At 66.0% G+C, this 13,751-nt stretch overlaps 2 protein-coding genes across 2 annotated transcripts; one reads left to right on the top strand and one right to left on the bottom strand.

The window, feature by feature from the left end:
- The first annotated feature begins 230 nt into the window (after positions 1–230).
- On the top strand, positions 231–5,076 carry MAB21L4 (mab-21 like 4). The gene is made up of 5 exons (XM_059822921.1): positions 231–832; positions 1,938–2,160; positions 3,010–3,163; positions 4,381–4,737; positions 4,984–5,076. Exons 1-5 carry the CDS (start codon positions 349–351, stop codon positions 5,074–5,076), a joined length of 1,311 nt encoding a protein of 436 aa, XP_059678904.1. The 5' UTR covers positions 231–348.
- Positions 5,077–5,736: 660 nt separating this feature from the next.
- Positions 5,737–12,096, bottom strand: AGXT (alanine--glyoxylate aminotransferase). The gene is given in 12 exon segments (XM_059822826.1): positions 5,737–5,844; positions 6,203–6,331; positions 6,539–6,634; positions 6,732–6,801; positions 7,061–7,156; positions 7,431–7,515; positions 7,844–7,914; positions 8,159–8,259; positions 8,338–8,402; positions 8,742–8,934; positions 9,060–9,348; positions 11,942–12,096. Coding segments are annotated over 12 exon segments (1,458 nt in total).
- Positions 12,097–13,751: the final 1,655 nt, after the last annotated feature.

The raw sequence follows: 13,751 nt of genomic DNA, 5'->3' as shown, positions 1-13,751 counted from the left end.
CATCTGGCACTGGCTGTGAGGGGATGCTACCGGCATGCAGCCCCGCTGCCGGGAGAGGCGTGGGAGACCACAGCAGCGTCCTGGCGCAACCCGCCAGCTGAGCATCCCTTGTCATCCTGCTTGGACTGCCAGGGACCCGCGGTGTGACTCACTCCCCCTCCCTGGGTCTGCCCCGGGGGGACACAGTGCTCCAGGCAGCTCTCCCTGGCGCTCACCCAGCAGTGGTGCTTGTCAACGCCCATCTGTGGCTTCCCTCCGCCCGTCCCGCGCCGGCTCCCAGCCCTGCCCTCCCTGCCCACGTATTTTTACTCCTGCTTGGAGCAGGCTCGGGACAGTGGTGGAGCTGCCATGGCAGCCAGCGCTTCACGCTGGCACAGCTACCTTGGGGTGATTGTGTCCCGCGAGAGGCAGCGGCTAGAGCATTTCCAGCGGGCCGAGGACATCCTGCTGACCCTGCTGGAGGGTGTCCACGCCAAAGAGCCCCGCTTCCTCGTGGACTACGCCAGGAACCTGGAAGCCTTCGAGTTCGCTCTCTGCGCCTCGGAGGATGCTGTCACTGTGGAGGTCCCCCTGCGGATCGATGGCGATGCCCTGCGGGTGCTGGCATGCCAGCCCAGGGACACCCCAGCCGGGCACTGTTCGGGGCTGGGCATCTGCTATCTGGAAATGCCCTCTCCAGGGACTGACTTGGAGGACTGGACCAGCACCATGGGTGTGATGGAGCGGGGAGGTAGTGCGAGGTGTCTGGTTCCGGGCAAAGTCCTCCAGCACCTGAAAGAGCAACTTGTTTCGGCCATCGTGCGCTGCCAACGCCTCTTTCTGCTTCAGCCAGGTGCGTATGCCGGTGGGACGCTTCCTGAGCCAGGAGCTGCCTCCAGCACAGCTGGGGAGCCCAGCTCGGCGATGGTCCCCGCACAAACGGGCTGGGGCGTAAGTCCCCGGGTGCGTGGCCCGCCCAAAGCCTGCACAAGCGAGCGAGCGCCCTGCCGTGCGCTGGGACAGGCTTTGCCCTCAGCTAAGGAAGGGGAGATGCAAATTACTCCCTGCCATCCCACGGCAGCAGAGTCGTCCTTAAGCATCTTTAACCTGGGCTGATGGCACCCTTGTTGGTGGGTGATGGCTCCATGCAGTGTTCACCCACCCCTGCCGTTAGTCCCCAGGGAGGGTTTGCTCAGGGACTTGCTGTGCTTGGCTCACCCTAACTGCATTCCCCCCATCTCTCCTGGCCTCCGAGTGCCTCCTGCTCCCTGGAGGAGGCTGTGTGGAGGGCGAGCTGGAAGCGCATCAGGGCTGGACCAGAACCTTGGGGCATGGGTCTGACCCTGCGCACACATGGGCCCCAGCTGGGACCAGCGTCCCCAGGAAGGACATGGTGGGGAAGAGACCCTGGGAATGCCCGTAGGGGTCCCATCAGCTTCTTCATGCATTTCCATCTCCAAAGGTTCTTCTTAAAGTAAACCTCAGCCCTGATGGAAAGGTGATGTGAGGGGACCAGCGGGTCTGAAAGTCTCTTAACCCAGCCCCAGCAAGCCCACCATTCCTTCCTTCCTCCACAGCCAAGCCAGAGCCCTTGGTCTTCTTCTACCCCCACAACCTGAGACCTTTCCTGGTCCATTTTTCTTGGACCACGTTGTTTTTCTTGGCACTGTTCAGCCACTGAGCAGCATGGCTCCATTTGAACGCTCGGGGCTTCCTGCTGTGCCCACACCCGCTGGCCTGGCCCTGAGCCCCACTGGAGTGATGCTCCTTCCCGAAAACCACCCCAGCGGGGTTTGGAGAACGGCTTTCGCCAGGGAACCGCAGCCAAACCGCAGCATTGGAAAGGGATGAGTCGAGCGGGGTGGGACATGCCTACGGGCGTTGCGGCACAGACCCGGTTCAGCCTGCGGGACCGGCTGCGGTAACGTCCTAACTGTGGCCAAACCCTCTGCATCTAGGTGACCTCAGCGCCGAAAATCTGCAGGAAGATGCTATGGAGCTCTCCCTGCTGATCCGCGGCGGCTGGAAGACTGTCCGCTTTGACATCGTCCCTGTGGTGAGGAGGCAGCAGGAGCCGCTCCGGCTCAAGGGGCGGCAGAGCGACAGGGGCTTCCCTGAAGGCAGCCTCCGGAAGGCCATGGAAGAGGCCCACTTCATCCCTGCCTCTCCCCATTGCTGGAGGTAGGCGGCTTGGCTGCGTGCATAGTGGGGTGACCGTGCCCTGGGGATCCCCCCTGGCCGGCAGCACTGCCAGGTGTAGGCAAAAAGGGGATGGGAGAGTGGAGGGACATGTTGATAGGGGGGTGAAGTGACTCCCTCGTGATGCCCAAACCCGCTGCCCTGTGTTGGGGGAAAAACCTCAGCCAAATTTCAGGCAGCTCAAGGAAAGAAGGGGGGGGGTGTGCAACTGAAGGAGCCCCCCCCCCCCCCCGATTGTTCGCAGGAGCTGAACCCCAGCTGCATGGAGGGTGGGATCTCTCAGATCCCTGCTCAGGCTTCGGGAGCGAGCCTGGGCATCTGGGCAGCAGCAGAGTGATGAGGTGCCTCCCAGGGCGCACTGTGGGTGGGAGGGGGGCCGGGGTGACACACATCTCACCTGCCAGCACAGCTGCCCCGACCCAAGGAGGGGCCGAGCATCCGGCTGGACCAGTCCAGGCTTATTTTGGGCACAATGTCGTCCAGCCGGATGCTCGGCCCCTCCTTGGGGTCCAAACCAACCTCCCCTCCGGGGCAGCCTGCAGCCCTCCCCGCTGCACGTAGGGGAGCACAACCCCACTTTGCCTCCCATCTTGTCCCTCCCGGGAAGGCAGGAGCTACTCAGCAGCATCCCCCTCATGCTGCAAATCTCCCCGGTCCCTCTTCACCGGAGGCAGGTGCGGGAGGTGGATCCAGGATGGTGCGTGCCTGGGGCCACATGCGTGGCTGGGGGGGATCCCCACGCGTGCCGGGTCACTGCAGGTATCCTCTCCCCAGCTGGGAGGATGCGGGTCTCCATCCTCCCTCTCACCGGATCCCACTTTCTCTCACCAGATCCTCCACTCACCTCCCCATTCTGAAGCTGCTGCGGGCAGTGGACACACTGAAGGGACCTCGTCTGGACAGCCTTCGCCTGCTCGACCAGCTCCGCAGCCAGGACTGGGGAGAGGAGGGTGGGAAAGGTGGTCTCACCTTCAACCACCTGAAGGTAGGTGGGTTCTGCTGGTGGGACCGTGGCTCTCCGGGCAGGCAGAGCTGCTCCCCTGCAACCCTGCCACAGCCGAGTCGCTGCTGGAAGAAGATCCCAAGCAACAAACTCAAGTGCCTGCAGTGCTTTGGGATATACCAGCCCCTGGCTGTGTCCGGAAAGGATGCATGCCACCAATCATGGTTAGAGGGGATTGATCCTTCTTCCTTGCAAACGGCAGGCACTTGCTGGATTGAACCAGCAACCTCCAGCCTGAAACACCGTATTAAGAGCTGGGACTCTGTACCGATGTGCCAGGCATCCCCTGGCACAGGCTGCCTGTGTCTGCACGGGCCATGCTGGGGATTGTATTGCCATGCCTGCCATGCCGCTGGTCGTCCTGTGCCCCGGCGTGCTGGGAGGTGCCCGTGCAGGGCTGAGGGTGGCGTTTCCTCCGACAAAACCCTCCTCTCCCCACCCAACCTGTTTTCTGCACTCTGGACCCACGCCAGCTGGTGACGCTGGTCGGGAAAGGGGCCATGCTGGGGACAGCACCTGATGGCACAATCCAGGCGTGCCCTGCCTTGTGGCGGCTCTCCGGGCCGGGGTGGAGAAAGAGGCAAAGTCATCTGCTGAGAGAACGGCTCCAGCTCCAAGTAATCCAAATCCTCTGGGTTTTGCTTTACGTTGCGTTCTTTGATTTTTTAATTTTTTTTTTAAAAGGGCATAGTATGCATCTGTCCTGCAAAAAAGCATCTTCCGCTCCAGCCCACTGTGTGCGTTGCCTATTACGCCGTGTCGCCAAAAGGCATCGGTGCTGGGCTGTTTGCCAGCGCAGTGCTGAGGAAGCTGTCGTGGCAGCTGCTGGGGATTCACCTGCCTTGCCAGCGGCTGATGGAAACCACCAGCAGGGTTTTTCACTATTGCTTCGTGCCTGCGGAAAGCTTGGGCGTATTGTTTCGGAGCTGCTGTGGAGCTGGGACCTGCCTCAGAGCTGAGATGGGGGTTTTTTGGGGAGTGAAGCAAAGGTTCAAAACTAAGGGGTGGTGGGGCATCGGCTGTGCCTGCAGCAGGCGAAGCAGCAGTTCCGAGACCCTGTGCAGCCCTAGTTTGCCGAGGATGTGATATCCTTGTTGAGGGCTCAGCCCCACGGGTCGTTGCGCGGTGACGTGCAGGGTGTGAAGGCACGGCCTTTGTGGGGAGTGTCCGATCCCACACCCTTCTCTCCCTCCCTGCAGATGGTGCTGCTGTGGAGCACGGAGCTCTTCCCCTCCCCAGAGGACTGGCAGGACCTGGAGGGCTCTGTCTACAGACTCTTGGTGATCCTCCTCCGTTGCCTGGCCACTCGGCACCTGCCCCACTTCCTGCACCCGGAGGAGAACCTCTTCCAAGGAGAGCCCCCAGACCTGGCCTCCCTCTACCGTAAGGTGGAGAGCTTTGCCCAGGACCCCCGACGCTTCCTCCGTTTCCATTTTGGCCTCCCTGCACGCACTGACGGCTGGCAGGCAGACCCTGGCACCCGAGCCCTCCTGCAACTCCCCGCCAAGGACGGGTCCTTCTGGGACACAGCCTACTTTGACATCCTGCTCAGCCAGGTAATGGGGACCGGAGACCCTGGCCTGGTCTCGTGAGCCAGCGCGCGGCAGCGCCAGAAACCGCCTGGGCTGGGCAGCTTAGGATGCGCTGGAATTTGTCCCCCAGAGCCCTCCGGCCCCTGGCAGCCGCTGGTATGCGCTGCCCAACCCCGCCGTGGAGGCTGCGGGAGGCTGGTGATGCTGGGGTGTGGGGCTCGAGCAGAGTGGGGATCCCTCTCCCCTCACTCCCCACCTGCCTCCGCTCAGTTCCAGGTGTACCGGATCCAGGATGGCATGCGCCGCTCGGCAATGTCCCAGCTCCTCTCCAAGATCCGGCGAGAAATCCCCCAGCAGAGCTGAACGGGACCCCGCTTCTGCCCCATCCGGGTGTCTCAAAACTCAGGGGCGTGCAAGACGAGCCACGGGGCCAGGGAGCAGCACGCTGCCGTGTCACTTTATTGAGGAAAGATGGTACCGGGGAGCGAATGCACATCTGCTGCAGCTGGATGGGGATGCACGGCCTCTCGGCTCCCCCGGTAGAGTTGGGCGCCAGGCCAGGTGTTTCATCCTGGGGTACCTAATCCGGGGGGGGGGGACGGATGGCATCCTGCCGGGCTCTGGTGCAGGGACAGCCAAGGCTGATGGTGGTGGGAGGGGAAGGGGCCTGTGGTTGGATCCTGCATCCAGCCCTCCCTTCGGCTTGCAGTGGGGCTGCCGTGCCCTGGGGCTGGGGGAAGGGGAGGAGCTGGGGGGCCAGGCCATGACTGTGGGGAGTGACCCTGCACAGAGGACCTGGGGAAGGGGTTTTGGGCCAGGTCCCACGTCTGCTGAGCTGCAGCCCTCACCTCCGCATCCCCTGCTCTTCCAGCTTCGCTCTGGCTTGGGTTGCTTGGTGTTGCAGTGTTTCTTGCCAGCTCCCTGGGGAGGCAGCGGAGCCCCTCTGCCTGCCAGCTGCCTGCAGCCAGGCATGGGGGGAGAGTGCTGTGCCACCTTATCCGGGCCCCCTCTTTGCAGGGGTGCTCAGAGCCTGCTGCGGCGGCAGCGCCCGAGGGCATCTCGCAGGGCATGCAGCACACGGTCCACGTTGCCGCTGGTCGAGTTGCAGCCCATGAGGCCAATTCGCAGGACCTGGGAAGAGAAGAGCGAGTGTCTCCCTGCAGCGCCCACCTTTGCGGCCGTGCTCGGTGCCGTCTCCCTGCGAGCGTTGAGTGCATGTGCGCAACTCCCCGCTTGCCCGATATAACACGTTTCCTCTAAAGACGTGTCACCCGGCTAATTATGTGCATGGTTATTCAATTATGCGCAGCAATTGTGTGTGGTTAGGAGCCACTATGTGTTGCTGCAGGCGATGGGATGCGTCCAGCTTTGTGTTTGCTGTTTGCAGCCAGAGAGCACCAGTTAATCATGGGGCGCGCTACCGATGGATGCGGCCGCAGCCGGGTTTGGTGCCCGGCCATGGGCAGTGGGAGGGTAGGACGCTGCCCACCTTGCCCACCGAGGGGCCCAGGCCCCCAGCGATCTCGATGGCGTGGTTGTCCATGAGAAAGGCTGTGATTTCCTTCCAGTCGTAGCCCTTGGGCACCGTGACGGTGGTGATGGTGGGAAGTCTCGCCTTCTGGGGAAGAGAGAAACCAGGTTAAACCTGCGGCTCCTGGCCGCAGCCCTGTCCCTGGTAAGCCCGGCAGCCTGCCAGCGGGGAGCATCACTGGGGGGGAGAGTTTTTTCTCCAGTATAAAAAGCTGCCCAGGCACGTCTCCAGCTGTGCAGGGCCAGGTCCTCACGCTGCCCCTGCACCATGGTGGTGGGCTCGCCTTGCACCCACCTCCTCCTTCACGAAGAGCTCAAGCCCCATGTCGCGCAGCCCCTGGCACAGCTGGGCGCAGTTGGCCTGGTGGCGCTCCCAGGAGCTCTCCAGACCCTGTGGGCAGAGAGGAAGGAGAAGGTCCTGGCACCCACCGCTCCCCCAAACCCCACCAGCACTGCCGGTGTCCCTCTGCCTGCCCGGCGCCGCTCACCAGCTCCGCCAGCATGGCCAAGCCTTCCCGCAGGCTGAAGAAGCTGTTGATCGGTGCCGTGTGATGGTACCTGCAAAACCCAAGGGGCACCCGGGCGGGTTCGGCCTGGCCTGCAGCAAAGCAGGTAGGGGGGAACCGGGGTGTGACGTCCTCCCTCCTCTTCACCCAGGGCAGAGGGGATGCAAATACCCCAGGGCCGCTTTGCAACCAGCGGACAGGGCAACGGGGAGGCAGGACTTGAGCCCTGCAGGGAAGGTATCACCCGAGTCGGGGCGAAGGCTGTGGGTGGGACGGCTGTGGCCATCCATCCTGGGACAGCCCACCCTCACCTTCGCGGCTCCCCGTCGCAGCCCCAGTAGTTTGCCAGCCAGCCCATGTCCAGGTAGAAGGATGGGGGCTTCGCCTTCCTCCTCAGCATCTTCTCCCTGGTGAAGCAGAGTGCTGGGGAGGAGCTGGACCTTGGCCCCACCGGCTCCAGGGTGGGGTCAGTCCTGCAGGAGGGCCCCCCAAAGCGAGCGCAGAGGTTGGCTCCAGCGCCCATCGCTGCCCAGGGCTAAGCTGGGCTCTGACCCTGCAGAGCTGCTGCTGGGCGTGCTCTCCAGAGTGGGGCTGGAGCGGATGGCTGGCAAAGTGTGGGGGGGTGACAGCCTCCCCGCAGCCCCATCGCCTTCCCCGCCGGTGGGACAGGGCTGCCCTTACCTGGCTCGCTCACTGAATGAAATGGGGGCGCTGCCGGGGGGGGCGTTGAGGACTTTCTGAGACCCCGAGTATAGGACGTCAATCCCTGCCGGAGAGGGGAGGCAGCTCCTTAGGGACCGGGGGCTCCCAGCGGGGATACGCTGAGCCCCCCCAACCTGGCTGCAAATGGTGGGTGGGAAGCACAGGGTGGGACACGCTGCAGGTCTGGCTTGTGTCTGGCCTGCTTTGGGGGACACCCTGGCACGGCTGAGAGTCCCTTGGGGGGAACAGGCTCGCTGGCTGCAGCTGGACCAGTTTCTAGCGCTGCTAGCCTGAAATGCAGCTGGTGGGGCTGATCCCACTGCCCTCCTCTCCTGGCCCAGGCGTGAGCCCCCTTGTCCCCTGGGTGCCCATGATGGCACTGTGGCTCTTACCCTGCTGGTCCATGAAGATGGGGGCTCCTCCGAGCGATGCCACCGCATCCACGAGCAGCAGGCAGCCATGCCTGTGGGAGGACAGAGCTCAGCCTGGTGTCCCTGCCACCTCCTCCTGCCACCTCCTCTAGCCACCCCTCTGCCTGCAGCCCCGGCATCCCGGTCCCCTCTGCGGTTGCGTGTCTCCCTGGCACCAACCGCTTCCAGCACAACAGAGCCAGAGGAGACCCCAGGGCGTGTAAATCCCCGTGCCCCAATTCCCCACGGCCACCTTGGGGTGCTGCCAGCCCCCGCGGGTGCCCGCCATGCACTGACCGGTGGCACAGCTCGCCCAGCCCCTCCAGCGGCTGCAGCACCCCTGTGGAGGACTCGCCGTGGGTGATGAAGAGCACCGAAGCCTTGTGCCGCACCAGGCCCTGCATGAAACAGAGGGCAAGGTGACTGCCCCCGGAGCCGGCTCGCTCCCGCTGCCCCACACCATGGCTGGCACTCACCTCCTCGATGTCCTGCGGAGTGAAGTACTCGCCCGGGGGCTTCAGCAGCTCGTGGACATTGGCTCCTGGGAGGGATTTGGGCAGAGGGAGAGTGAGCTTTGGGCATGCCTCCCTCTGGGCAGACACCTGCTCCGTGAGGGAATCGATCATGCATGAACCAGGAGCGCGGCTGTCCACCAGGCTCCAGCCTCCCACGAATTTACCCGGTGGAAAAGCCATAAACCACTGTAAACGGAGGGACATCACCCTGGAAAAAACCTGGAACGCTCTCCATCTGCGGAAGCCGTGTTACTGGCCACTGCTTCCAGGATGGGGACAGCAAGCCTGGGGTCACATTCTGGCATCCCGCCCACAAGCCTGGTCCCCTGAGCCCTGCCGGTGCCGTCCGGCTGTCCCCGACGTACCCAACCTCCTGGCGATGTCAGCGGCGCGTTGTCCCCAGATGCCGTTGATGGCCACCAGCGCCGTGTCGCCATTCTCCAGGAGGTTGAGGAGGGCAGCCTCCATGGCGCAGTGGCCAGTGCCGCTGACGGCCAGGGTCAGCCGGTTCTCCGTCTGGAAGGCGTACTGGATGCCTGCCTTGATCTCATCCATCACCTGCGGCGGCAGGGAACCAACTGGCACTGCTATTGCCCCCCTCGCCCCGGCAGAGCTGTCGCAGCCCCTCGTGGGGGCTGAGGGACAGGAGGGAAGGGGAGGAAGGCTGGGCTGGGGCAGCTCACCTGCAGCACCTCGGGGTGCATGTGGCCCAGGAGCTGCTGGCCGCCTGCAGCCAGGATGCGGGGGGGCACATTGCTGGGCCCAGGCCCGAGCAGTAGCCTTTCTGGCACGGTCAGGGGCCGGAGCAGCTCCTGGGGCGGGGGGACGCGGAGCAGGCTGGTGGCTATGGTGCGCCTTGCCATCCCCAGGAGTCGAGCCTGGAGGAGAGGAGCAGTGGAGGCTGCCCATGCAGCACCCCGCACCGCAGCGCAGTGCATCCCGTGCTAGCAGTGTCCAGCGTCCCAATGGACCCTGACCCCAGGGCTCAGCGCTCCCCCCACCGGCCTGGACTCTGCCCCGGCCCCCTCCTTGTCTGGTTAATGTGCCACCAGTGCCGTCCCTGCTGTCTCAGCCACATAATTTTGGGGGCATCCCCCCTTGCTAGTGTGTGTGTGGGGTGCTTCGCAGGCACACCAGCCTCTGGGACTGGCAAGCACCATGCTGACCCCGTCCCCACGGCCCCCAGGACACCGTGGTTGATGGTTTCCAACACCATCCCAGCAGGTGGGATCCCTGCTCCTGGGCACGCAGGTCCTGTGCCATGGGATGGTCATGCTGGGATCGGCCTGGCACAACCGCCACGGTCATGACTCGTCCAGCAGCGCAAAGCTCTGTCAGCCAGGTTCTCCCTGACCAAGGACCTGCCTTGCAGAAGAACGCCTGGCCGAGCGACAGCCGCCCGGAGGAGGCTGGCCATCGGGATGGTTTGCAGAAGGGCAGAGGGTGGGACACGGCCGCAGTCCCTGCCGCAGCGAGCAGCGCTCTGGGGGCTCAGCCTGGCTTGCGGGCATCCCAGCGTGTCCTAATGATGCCACAGGCCGCGCGTGCCTGTTCAATATGCTGTGCCTGTCACCCGCCACGTGCGCCCACAGTCCATTGTACCATGCCCATCCTCCGGCACGTGCTCTGCCGTCCATACCCTGCAACGCAAACGAACTGTCCGCTGCCAGCTCCTGGCAGGTCCAGGAGCCGGTCCCAGGCCAGAGGAGCCACTCAGTGAGCAAAGCTTTGGGCTGGGGATGACGGTTATGGGGTGAAAAGTCCGCCCTGACACATGTTGAAGGCATTTGGGGCAGATGCGTGGGGCTGGCACTGTGCCAGGCGAGAGCATTTCTGCCCGGAGCAGTCGGATGTTCGTCTCTGAGAGGAGCTGGGAGCCGGTGTGGCCGGCACCACGTGGATGATGGAAACCACAGTTAGCCTGGGGACTGCTGCCTGGTCATCGTCTACCGAGGTGAGGACCAGAGGTCCCAAGCCAGCCCCTCATCCTGTACCCCAGCCACATGCTCCTCCGGCCGAAGGGACTCCCTGCATCGGGATTGCTGCCGGATGCTCGCAGCATCTCCGAAACGCTCGGTCCCTAAAACACCGGCAGGAACGACCTGCTGGAGACCCACCACCGCTGCGATGGGTGGGTGGATGAAGACATCTCTGCCTCCTGTCCTGCAGGGAGACCTGGGGAAAGGCCAAGGCAGGGAGGGGACATGTGGCCTCGCGGTTGGCGTGGAGGGGTGATGGAGGATGCGCTGCTGGCAACAGCTGGCGGCGAAGGCGTAATCTTCTTTCCGCGCTGGCTCTGAATTCCCCAGCGCAGATGGACGGGGAACCGGGGGGCTGCGGGGCGGGGGGCTCGTCAGGCCGGAGCGGGGGAAGAAGCTCTGCGCTGGCGGTGGGTGCTGCCAGCCGGGGCCGCCGGGGGCCGGAGAGGGGGGCCCGGGCCTGGCGGGAGGCCCCGGGGTGGTGGGGGGGCAGCGCTCCCCGCGGCAGCGAGCCGGCGGGGCCGGGGTACCGCGCCCGGGGGAGCCGGGGATGGGGGGGGGGCGGTTGCCAGGCGACGGTTGCCGGGCGACGCAGGGAGCCCCGCCCCTCCCCGCGCCCTTGCGGCGGTTCCGCAGCGCGGACCGAGGTGGGGGGGGGGGGGGGGGATGCGCTGACGTCACCGCTCCATCCCCAGCTCGCGCCCTCCCGGTCGTCCATCTCCCCCTCCCCGCTCCTCCCGGGCGGCGGCAGCCAACCAGCGCGCGGGGCGGGGCGGGGCGGGGACCGCAGGGGCGGGGCTACCGCCACCCGCACCGGCACCGGCACCGCATCGCACCGCACCGCGCGGCTCGGCCTCATGCCGGCGCCCCCCGCCCGCGGCTGAGCGCTGCGCCCCGCCGAACCGGGCACGGGCACGGGCACAGGTAGGGGCGGGCGGCACCGTGCGGGACGGAGCAGCCCCGCCGCGCCCGGGCGGGGCTGCGGCAGCGCGGGCGCGGTCCCCGGGCGTTGGCCGAGGGGGGGGCCCGGGGCTGCCCCGGGATGCCGGTGCCGCCCCTCTCGGCCCCGGCGCGGCGCGGGGCGGGGGGGGAGTTGGAGCGGGACGCGCCCTCCCGGGGGCCCGACGGGGCGGGGGGCTGCGGCCGGCGGCCATTTTACGGGGCCCCCCGAGGCGCGGGGGAGGGAGGCCGGGCGGGGGCTGCCCGCGGGTGCCGCCTCGGCTTCCAGAAGGATCCCGCTGGGGGGGGGGGCTTCCCGGGAACGGGGCGACGCCTCTGCAGCCCCGGTACCAGCCTGGGGTGGGGAGGGGGAGGATGCCATCCCCGCAGCCCGTGGGAGGGGGCACCCGGCCCCCTTTTCACCCCAGAGCTGCCCCCGCTCGCCCCTCCGAGTCAGGTGGTTCTGGCCGTGCGGCTGAGCCATCTTGCGCCGTCATCATTATGTTTCAGAGTCAACAACGGCGCTGGAGGGAGTGGTGGGCGCCCCCGGCCGGGGTCCTCGCCCTGGGGGGGGGGGGATGGCTGGTGAAGGCGCTGCAAAGCCGAGGCTTGTGCTTGCCCCCCAAGGACGAGCTGCTGCCGCTGACCTTGGGGGCAGCTGGGTGAAGGCCGCCATGTCACCGCGGGCCAGCGCCGATGGCTTCTGGCTTGAGGAGGGGGTGGTCCCTGGGTGGAGGGGCTGGTGCAGAGCCCTGCGCTTGGCCACCTTGGCTCCCAGCGAGCAGCCCTGCACCTGCCCCATTGTCTTCTTCCTCCTCCTCCTCCCCCATGGGGACATGTCCCCTCCCCTGGACCCCGCTGACGCCCTGTGTGCCGGGGTCTCCCGCCTGCTCAGGTCCCACACCGCGGCTGCGGGGCTCGGGGAGGACAAGGAACCAACCCAGCATCTCCCCTGCCACCCCACAGCCGTCCTTCCACGCCCCAGCGCCCGCAGCGGCCCCTCGGCAAGGTGGCCTCGGTGGCATGGGGAGGGGAGCAGCATCATCCCCCTCCTCCCCGCCCCGAGGTACGGCCAGGGGTGTGGTGGGCTCTGCCATCCCCGCTCGCTGCCGCTGACCTCCATTTTGTCTGGGAGGTGGCAGCTGGCGCTGGCACAGATGCCACCACCCCCCTCCCCGCCACCTCCCTGCGTGTGGCCAGAGCTGCAGCCCCCGAACCCCGGGGGGTGTCGAGATGTGGTGTGTGTCCCCCCCTCCGGCTTCCCACCCCTCTCCATGCCCAGCCACGCAGGTAACCCGCCGGAGCTCGCTGCCTTTTCCGTGCACGGCTTTTCCCTGCTGTGGGTTTTAGCGTGCGGAAGAGAGGATGGAGGAAACGGGTGACGGAGTGTGAGGTGACTTGCCTTTGCGACAAGGACGGGGAGCTGCCCGGCGGCGAGCAAAACCCCTCATCCGCGGCCTTAAATTTGCCACCGGCAAATTTAATCCGCGTTGAAATTCTCAGGGAGCCGCAAACAGTGCCCTGAAGCTGCGTCCCCCATCGGGGTGGGTGGGAGGCGAGGAGGCGCAGGGCAGGGTGCCCATGATGGCACCCGGGAAGCGAGGGGCTGGATTTCAGGTGGGGACGGGGGGCACCTGCCCTGGGCTGTCCTCTCCGCTGCTTCCCCGCCCGCGGGTGCTGCTCCGGGGAAAATGGCACCGTCACGGCCCCTTGCGCTGCGCAGGGCGGAAGGCTCGGCTGGCGGGTGCCGATGGTGCCGCGTCATCCGGACCAGCTGCCCCCAGGGTCCCCCACTGTCCCCGTTGTCCCCAGAGGAGGGATGGCAGGGTCCCGTGGTCCCAGACGGAGCTGGGGGGCCCCAACGAGGGGTGCAGGAGAAGGGCTCGTTAAAACAAAGGCCGCCGGCGGTTGAGAGCACCGTGGCTCGGGAGACGCAGCCAGACGGGGCGTCCGCCCTCGCCACCAAGGTGACGTGGGGATGCGTGCAGACAAAAGGAGAAACTCGCCGTGGATTTCCCTCGGCGCAGGCAGCTCTTCATCTGCCAGAGCTGCCCGCGGCCCCGGCGAGGCAGCCCCTGCCCGGCGCAGGGCGTCCTGGCTGTGGTGACACTCGAAGCCCGGTGTCCGGCAGCACCCGGGGACCGGCAGCACGGCTGGTCCCTGCAGCATCCTTAGGGGAAGAGTTCGCTGTGGGTGGCATTTGGGGACAATGCTCCCTCTCCCACTGGTCACCTCTCAGCAGTGGCAGGAGGGCTGCCAGTCGGTAGCTCTAAGAGAGCTCTCGTTAACTAATCTCCGCCTAATTAATCTTAGCTGATCCAGTTAATCATCGCTCTCCGGGCCTTTCGCTCATCCCTGAGGGCCGGCGGGTGTGCCGGTAGGGATGGGGCAGAGCGCAGTGGGTTGCATGGGAAGCGGGGAAGAGATACCCTGTGGAGTTGGGGGGCAGGTCTGGAC

The sequence above is a fragment of the Gavia stellata genome, chromosome 11 (assembly GCF_030936135.1).
Source record: "Gavia stellata isolate bGavSte3 chromosome 11, bGavSte3.hap2, whole genome shotgun sequence".
NCBI classification, from domain to species: Eukaryota; Metazoa; Chordata; class Aves; order Gaviiformes; family Gaviidae; genus Gavia; species Gavia stellata.
This window is presented reverse-complemented; position numbering and strand designations above follow the sequence as displayed.